Source organism: Poromitra crassiceps (assembly GCF_964638095.1).
Source record: "Poromitra crassiceps genome assembly, chromosome: 22".
Classification (NCBI taxonomy): Eukaryota; Metazoa; Chordata; class Actinopteri; order Beryciformes; family Melamphaidae; genus Poromitra; species Poromitra crassiceps.
The window spans coordinates 20,565,750-20,574,847 of record NC_139647.1 but is presented as its reverse complement, the minus strand read 5'-3'; the positions used below and the strand labels follow the sequence as shown (position 1 = coordinate 20,574,847).

The 9,098-nt window shown below is 43.1% G+C and overlaps 1 protein-coding gene across 1 annotated transcript; it reads left to right on the top strand.

Annotated features, from left to right (window-relative positions):
• The first annotated feature begins 2,518 nt into the window (after nt 1–2,518).
• Nucleotides 2,519–7,180, top strand: pex13 (peroxisomal biogenesis factor 13). Its single transcript, XM_083658744.1, has 4 exons — nt 2,519–2,669; nt 3,481–4,214; nt 4,393–4,515; nt 5,993–7,180. The coding sequence occupies exons 1-4, from the start codon at nt 2,596–2,598 to the stop codon at nt 6,337–6,339; spliced, it is 1,278 nt and encodes a 425-aa protein (XP_083514870.1). The 5' UTR covers nt 2,519–2,595; the 3' UTR covers nt 6,340–7,180.
• Nucleotides 7,181–9,098: the final 1,918 nt, after the last annotated feature.

Sequence of the window (9,098 nt, the reverse complement as noted above, 5' to 3'; positions counted from 1 at the left end):
AGATCACATTTTTAATGTTTTCCTCATACTGTAAATATTCAAATGAAAATTATTTATTTTTTTATCTATTTTTGCTACGCACAACTGAAAATGTCTCATAGGCTGAATTTAGAATAGCAGACAATTTATTATTATTATGACTATTATTATTATAATTATTATAATATTATTATAATGATTATTATTCCCAGGCAGCAGGCACCAAATTGACAATCCTACTAAGAGCCAGAAGTGGAAGACATTGCGAGACGGGACATTAAAGACAAAGGTGGATGGGGATGCTACTGACTGGTGCTTGGCTAGAGCACAAACTGTCCCCTCTCCTCAGCACCAGAGCTTTGACATGTGTTGAGTGAATGAGTGGGAAATGTAGACCATGATAAATCTTACTGTTACATTGTTTTTGTTAACTTTTGTGCACTGTACTGTATATATTGGCAATGTTAATGTGTAATGCACTTTTTTTTTTTTTACATTTAGTTAAAAATGATGTCCAGTCAAATGTTTTGTGATGGAAATAAACCATTTCCTCTGCATAATCTAGTTATATGGATTACATTATGTGTGCATTGTTTATGGGCAGTTCAGCATCAATTGTTGTCATAGTACCTCAGCTGGTTTTCTGTTCATGTAGTCTCGCTGGCCAGCCTAAGGGGAGAGGAGGCTGGCCAGCGAGACTAGTTTTAGCTGTTGTCTCTACACACTGATCCCAACATCTGTGTACAACCTCATTCGCTTATTTATTAATGTATCACCTTTGAGTTCAGACCCTTGTACTAATCTTAACTTTTGACATCAATTAACATGATGACATGAGAGCATTTTTCTTCACTGCGACTCTGCTGTCACCGTGGTAACATGTCAGACTTTTTCTACCACCTGAATTATTAACCAGCCTCCACCCTGACACACTCGCACACCTGCACCCTCCATTTCTCATTGACAGTTCTCAAGACAGTTTGTGGGGATAAAACTCTATCCTGAGCTGGAAATAATAAAAACTATTTTCCTGGAGACATGAAGGTTGTAGGCCAAATCCGAAAGATCAAAGAATAGTGGGCATAGGAATAACAAAAACAGTAGGCTAAGTCACAGAATCAATGGTTGTCTTCCATACAAATAATTTCATGGGGATAAAACTGTCCTACACTGGCCAACATTGACCAAAATCTCATGTTGTTGTGAAGTCGAAGCTATCACAGTGTGACACTGAAATTCCTTCTTTTGAGTCTGAGTAACCTACAGCTGGTGCTGTAGCGCCCTCTTGTGACCAACTGAACAAGCTCAAGCTGGAACCAAGTTTCACCATATAATGCAGCGTGTGGAAAAACATCTCGGAGCAATATGAAGTAAACAATGGAACACAAAATGCAAGGTTGCCATTTTCAGTTCCATTTAGCACCACCAGACAGCTAGTGGTTTGAGAAACTCAAAGTGACCACAATATGTCATAAGCCATCTGGATTGTTCTATGTCCTATCCAGCATTACTGTAGAGAGAAGTGGCTTGTTGAATCATCCACAAAGCACAAATCAGGTTATGCAAAGACAGGCAACTTCACATCCTCATCATCTCCTGCAAAGCTGATGAATCTCGATTTGTGAGGGGAAAAAGGACATTCTCTTGGCCATGAAAAAAATACTTGGATATCAGTTCAGTTTGTTATTCAACCAGTGAAGGAAAACCAGATTATATATATATATATATATATATATATATATATATATATATATATATATATATATATATATATATATATATATATATATATATATATATATATATATATATATATATACATATATATATACACACACACACACACACACACACACACACACACACACACACACACACACACACACACACACACACACACGGTAATTGCATGATCTACACCCACACCAAGGGTCTTCCTTCACTTATCGTGTATTGAGCATTGAGGTCAAACTAATCAAATAATAAACACAAATGTGTTAACAGGTTTGGGAGGAATGTTTAATAGTTTGAAGTTTGAACAGGAAGTTTGGTGACGTGACGCATAGTAATCGATCCGATTCCTTATGCATAAATTATTTTGCTCTGGCAACGGAACAGAGTTGCTGCCTTCATGGGCTGTCGGAAACATTAAGACTATGGCTTGACTTCAAAGTGGCTTAATGACCCACCCCGCGCGGCGAGCATCCGAGTCAAGTGAGTGATAATGAAAGAGAGAGCTGCTGTAGCACTAACAAGTGAGTACATTTTATTTATATGGCACTTAACAGTTACAAAGTGCTTCACAGTAGATAATAAAAACAATATAACCAAGTAAAATTACAATTATAAAACAGGGAGAGACACAACAATAAAGGCGAGCACTAAGTAGCGTGCCTCTTGCTGTCTAAATAAAAACCACAGTCACAAAAAAATATTAAAATAAAAATAAATGTGTGTATTATTATCTCGGACCAAAAGCAGTTGAATTCAGCAATGGAATCTGAGGGAAGTGACGAGGAGCACGTGAAGGCAGCAGGAGAAGCAGGGGGGTGAGGGTTCAGGTTCCAGTGCAGTAGTGGATAATATTTACAACTTGTGGACATAATATTTTCCACGATGGCTTCACAGCCTCCGCCAAAACCGTGGGAGAGACGCATTCCAGGTGCAATGAGTGCACCTGTCAATTACCGGTAAACACATTTTAAACTATGCCAAGTTGCTTGTTTGTATTTTCTGGCTAATGCTAGTTAGCTATCGTTAAAGCTAAACGTTGTATGCGCAATAAAGGCCCCTGGCGCAGTGGCAGGCTCATCGTCGCTAACAGTCACACAGTTGCTATCGTATTTAGCCAGGGAAAACTAGTTAAAGAAGTCATGTTAATCGTGAACCAACTGAGCTAGCTGGACAAATAGCTAAACTACTAGGCCCCAATAGCCCCGGCGTGTGCGTCACGTCACGCACTACAGTGCTAGGTCCCAATGCAAAGCACGCAAATTCAGTGTTTTATTGATGTTTCCTGTTGTTGCATGACAAACCTAAAGTCATTTTCTTCACAAGTAGAACAAACAGTGATGAAATATATTGTGGTATTCAAACAGATTATCATTAACCGCCCTGCTGCAGTTTATTTCAAACAGAGTGGTCCCTAGGTTGATTGAAATCTGACACATCTGTGGCTAATATTTTTAGAAGATTCACCAACACATGTATTAAGGGGGTCATCCCTATGTTCCCCGGGTCCTATGTTCCCCGTTTTTAACACTCTCCGTAACATTTGGGGTGTCTATCCGCTATGCCGACCTTAGGTTTAGGCGTGAGGGGTGGGAGAGGTTAGGTTTTGGGTTAGGGTCTGAGGGAGGTTAGGAAGGGTTCTATGTTCCCCGGTCCCACAAAAACGGGGAACATAGGACCCGGGAAATATAGGACCCGGGGAACATAGGTACGCTCCCGTATTAAGAATCCTATCACTTGACTTGCCCTTTTCTTTAAACACCTCACCAGGTCTACAGACTTCGCACCGCCCATGGGTCCCTCCACTTCTGCAGGGGGCCCCCCTGTCCTGTCCCGGATGGTGCCCCCGGTGCCCCCTCGCCCCGTCCCGCAGCAACAATCCTACCGTCCAGCATACGGCTCTTTCACCTCCTCGTACAGCCCCTACGGGAGCTCCATGTACGGGGGCTACAGCCCCTACAACAGCTATGGTGGTGGCAACTATGGCCTGGGAGGAGGGTACAGCCGCTTCCCGCAGACGGACGACGTGGCCCCCAGTCGCTTTGTTCAGCAGGCGGAGGAGAGCAGCCGCGGGGCCTTCCAGTCCATCGAGAGCATCGTCCAGGCCTTCAGCTCGGTGAGCATGATGCTGGACGCCACCTTTTCGGCCGTCTACAACAGCTTCCGCGCCGTGCTGGACGTCGCCAACCACCTGACGCGGCTACGGACGCATTTCACTCGGGTGTTGTCGGCCTTCGCCCTGGTGCGCACCTTGCGCTACCTCTACAGACGTTTGCAGAGGCTGCTCGGGCTGAGGTCAGATGTCGAGACTGAGGACTTGTGGGCAGAGAGTGCGAGCGATGCCCTGGCCACTGCCGCACCCAGAGGGCCTGGAGCAGGGACGGAGGGTCACACAGCCGGAGCTGTTAAATCATGGCCGATATTCCTGTTTTTAGCTGTAGTCCTGGGGGGGCCGTACCTGATCTGGAAACTGTTGAGCTCCAGCGCAGAGCCTGAAGAAAGCGGTGAGAATTGCATTTATGCTTTGGTGTCTGTGTGTATAAGCTGTCACTGTAAATCATGGGGGGGGGGGGGGGGGGGGGAGTTCTACACAAGAGAAGCTGATGAATGTCAGAGCAGCGGTATATGTAGTGTTTCTTTTCCTCCCAACACAACAAATTGTTGTTGTATTTCGTTGTTTAGTGACTAACTGGGCCAGCGGGGAGGACGACCACGTGGTGGCCCGATCAGAGTACGACTTCACGGCTGCATCCGAGGAGGAGCTTTCTGTGCAGGCTGGAGAAATGCTCAACCTAGCCCCTAAAGGTGAGCGCTCTCCGGTGTCTCGCGTTTCACATTGAGATCAATTAGTCCAGAATCTAACATGGATTACTAAAGTATAGGATCGGTGTCTACCAGTTTCTTGAAGGGTAGGGCTGGTGTTTTTTTAACGCATTTCTTACAAATCCTATGAAATTAACAAAATCGTCAATGATTTTTGTTTTGCTAACAAGTTTCATCCATGTAGCCGATTCCCAATGAAGCCATGTCTCAGTAGCCATAGCAGCCAACTATTAAAAACACGCCAAAGAGCTAAGAGCCGCTATTTCGTCACTGCGATGCACCGGGCCAGCCGACTTTCTCCTTCAACAACTTCATAACCCGGCTGCATATTTGTGATCTCAGGAAAGTCGTTCGGTAGCACCGAAAATAGTCCCAGCATAATGGATTTGTATTTGACTTGAATTTGATTTGGTAATAAATACAAGCGTCTGACTTTTGTGCTGCTAACATTTAGGGATTTCCGGTTTGAACGTGGGAAGTCAGAGAGTAATGGGAGTAGTAGACTAGTAAACGCGTTGTTGTTGTTGTTATTTTCACAGGATTTGTTGACAATAAGAAAAGTATTTAAAAACTGAACTGCACCGAATTGTACAAAGTACTCAAGTCAGAGAGAAATTGGTAAACCTTTTAACCCCATGTGTGCCAGATCGTACTGTGGCTGAAGTCCTCGGGCAGGTTTCTATTGCCTGTTCGAAATTCCAGATTATAAGCAAGAGGTGGTCAGATGTTTGCCATCAGGGTTCTTAAACCGTTTTATAACCGTTTTAGACCGTTGCAGGGAAAAGTTGCAGCTTTCTGGACAGACCCGTCTCATTAGAGGTCTGCACGGGCCTAAAATGTCGGCCCTATCCCAGCCTGTACCCAAGACAATCAAGCCCCAGCCCCATCTTGACAACTTGCCATTTCCTCTTCCTTTTGTTTAGCAGAGATGGGAAGTAACTAAGTACAAATACTTTCTTTACTGTACGTAAGTAGGGTTTTCAGGTATCTCTACTTTACGGAGTATTTATCTTTCTGACAACTTTTTACTTTTAGTAACTGTACTTTCTACTCCTTACATTTTCAAAACAGGCTCGTTACTTTAGTTTTAATGCACGACCGACAAAAACTATGCAACTTTTTTTTGTCTGTCTCTCTCGTCTCGCGCTCTCCCAGCTTTCACGCATGATGTATTTTTGTGGAAAAACCATATCACACAAATTATTAATCAAAGTATAGTCTTTATACATCTTAAAATATGTTTGGAGGGGATCTTTTAAGTGCAATAGTCTTTGAATTATATGAATGGCATGAGTTTCAATTAGCTTTGCACAAAAACAGCCAGTAGAGATACTTTTTTACTTTATTACATTTAAGAGCATGTGCTTTTGCCAACTGCCATAAAACACCACGGAAGAAAGATTATAACTTTTTAAGTAAAGAATGTGTGTGTACTACTTTTCCCATCTCTGTTGTTTAGAGCAACAGCCCAGGGTGCGTGGGTGGCTGCTGGCTAGCGTGGACGGTCAGACCACGGGCCTCGTGCCGGCCAACTACGTCAAAGTCCTTGGCAAGAGGAGAGGCCGTAAACACGCGGAGCTGGAGAGGCTCGCCCAGGCCCAGCAAGGGAACCCGCAGACGGCCTCGGCCGCAGGCCCACAGCCACATCTAACCCCAAGCCTCGGCTCGGCCTCCGCCTCAGCTGCACCCGAGGAGCTTCTAGAGTCCGTGTACAGTGAAGCACCGACATCCTTCAGTGTGGGAACATCTAACTCCAGTATGCCCTCCAGCACAGTGCTAAACATCCCGGACAAGATTGACCTGTGATTTGTATGCTATTATATTTACATCTGTGTTATGCAAGTCTGCGTGTGTTCATATAATTGGTTGATTCAGTCTGTACACTGTTTAGCTACTATGAGGATTGGCTATGTATCAGCTGAGACAACATATTTGTCCAGCCAAAGGGAAAACTCGTGTCTGACTTAAAATCACTCGGAAGTAGGCTGCTCATTGAAGAAGCAAATAAGCAAACAAACTTTCTGATAAGGTTGCATCAGTGAATATTGGTCAGAATTGTTTGTCATACCTAGGTTCCCTGCTGTGCATTTCTGTTTCAAATCTTGGGGTTATATGTATATTTCTTTCTTGTACAAGGGTATTGTGTGCTGCTGCTCCCAAGATCATATCTGGGATTGACTAATTGTGAACTACACAAATTTGGTGATCAACATGTTATATTAGATATGTAATGCCTTGAGTTTGTTAAACAACAGAGTTTGGTCAAGTGTTTTAAATGGATGAAGTGCACTACGTATTATGCATCACATCAGCTGTATGCTGACAGTTTTAGGTTATGGTTTCACTGTGTAAAGCCAGGCTTACAGGACAAAGCCAAGACATTGTTTCAAAATTGCTCTCCCCCCCAATTGAATGTAATGACCTGTATCTTAACAGCATCTTTAGTCTTTGTATTTGGTTTTGACCCTCACTTGTCGGCTGCTTGATCCTCTGCATTTTCTTGGCTTGTGAAATGAACTGCAGTCATTCAGAACAAGGAGGGGTTAATTTTGCACATTTCCACCCATTCTCTAGAGAGAGCTACAGATACTGTAATTTTGTAAATACTTAATATAATTATTTTAAAAATAAATATTTTCTGACATTGTCTGCCAGTCCACCAGGCAATATTCTTCTCCAGTTGAATACTAGTTGGGGTCATTTTGGGTGTTTCTGTGGCTGCAGAGAGCATGGCCAGATAACTGTCCAAAGAGAGTAAAGGAGGTAGATAGTCAGGGAGATATTTATGAAGAGGCCTAAGCATGTGGAAGTGAGACGAGAAACTACAGAGTTCAAATCAGCAAGGAAGCATGACCAATTTTGTTTTTGTGAAGATCAAGTGAAGTCTGGTAATTAACTGAAAAAATGCACAATTGTGGATGCAGCCAGGAGATTTCTGGATGCTGTGGGGGTTTCTGGAGAAGGTGTACAGAAGATGTCGAGAGATGTTTTTAAGTTACCGGTATCTCAAAACATTTGAAAATTAGAGTTATAGTATGGGACATGGGTGGGAAATTATTTTATTTAGTTAAGTGGAGTTTGGGTTCATTCAGTTTTAATCCAGTAGTTGGTGGTGATTCAACATTTTGGATGACAACTGCCATTAAAAACCAAAGAAGAAAAAGAAATATACGGTTTTAACTTGACAACATAAACATTTTATATTGCCCCTAGCTTCCTGTTGCATACTGTTTGTTCATACTGACTGACAGGAAATAAGTTCGGTTTTAAACTGTTCCTGAGCAACACATTGGAGTGAGGGTACAGACAGTAGGTGGCGGTATGCACCTATACACGTTGGTTGCTATCCTTCAATATTAGAGACACCCCACTCCAGGCTCCGCCAATTGTAAGAAATTGAACTCTTCTGGTCTCCTAAATGGGCGTGGTTCTCGGCTTTGACACTAGGTGGCGGAGAGCTCCAGGGATGACGTATTTTTGTAGGCTGAATGCGGAAGTCCCGAACTTCCTGGTTCTTCACTGTTTCTGTCTATGGGATTTTTGAATGGGTTTTTGGCGCGATGCTTCAAATAATGTCTGTGGGCAACGCAAGTTTAATCAAACGCGAACCAAGGTTCAGCGGGATAATCTTCACACATGAGGACCACTTTCATGAGTTTTGAAGCGTAACTGCGAGCCCTAGAGGTAAAAAGCTCGTGCTAAGCTAATCCAGAACTACACACAGTGTCGCATAGGCGTCCACGCATTGATTGCGAGAGTAAGAATTTCCGCGTTCACTCGTGATGACGTATAATATCCGCGTCGACATTGTAGTCTCATTTAGCCGTTTGCTAGCTAGCCACCCTTTTAACGGCACATAAAAGCTTCAAAACTCATAAAAGTGGTCTTCATGTGTGAAGATGATGTTACTAAACACTGGTTCGCGTTTGATTAAGCCAGCGTTGCCCAGAGAGATTATTAGAAGCATCGCGCCAAAAACCCATTCAAAACTCCCATAGGCGAAAACTGTGAAGAACCAGAGCTGTTAGCATCGATGATTTCCGGACTCGTTCCTGGAGCTCTCTATAGCAGGGGTTCCCAAATACAAATAGTGTACATTGCTAGACCTTATAATAGTTTGTTTTATATCTTGTCAATAGAATGCCGAAGTCGTCCCCATTCATTTCCCCATTGAGTTTTACTTGGACCTTGAGCTTGTTCAGTTGGTCACAAGAGGGCGCTACAGCACCAGCTGTAGGTTACTCAGACTCAAAAGAAGGAATTTCAGTGTCACACTGTGATAGCTTTGACTTCACAACATGAGATTTTGGTCAATGTTGGCCAGTGTAGGACAGTTTTATCCCCCTGAAATTATTTGTATGGAAGACAACCATTGATTCTGTGACTTACTGTTTTTGTTATTCCTATGCCCACTATTCTTTGATCTTTCGGATTTGGCCTACAACCTTCATGTCTCCAGGAAAATAGTGTTATTATTTCCAGCTCAGGATAGAGTTTTATCCTCACAAACTGTCTTGAGAACTGTCAATGAGAAATGGAGGGTGCAGGTGTGCGAGTGTGTCAGG

Coding starts and splice junctions, on each gene's coding strand:
- pex13 (XM_083658744.1), top strand. CDS start 2,596: ATGGCTTCACAGCCTCCGCCAAAACCGTGGGAGAGACGCATTCCAGGT. Junction 2,670..3,480: donor AGTGCACCTGTCAATTACCG/GTAAACACATTT, acceptor ACACCTCACCAG/GTCTACAGACTTCGCACCGC. Junction 4,516..5,992: donor GCTCAACCTAGCCCCTAAAG/GTGAGCGCTCTC, acceptor TCTGTTGTTTAG/AGCAACAGCCCAGGGTGCGT.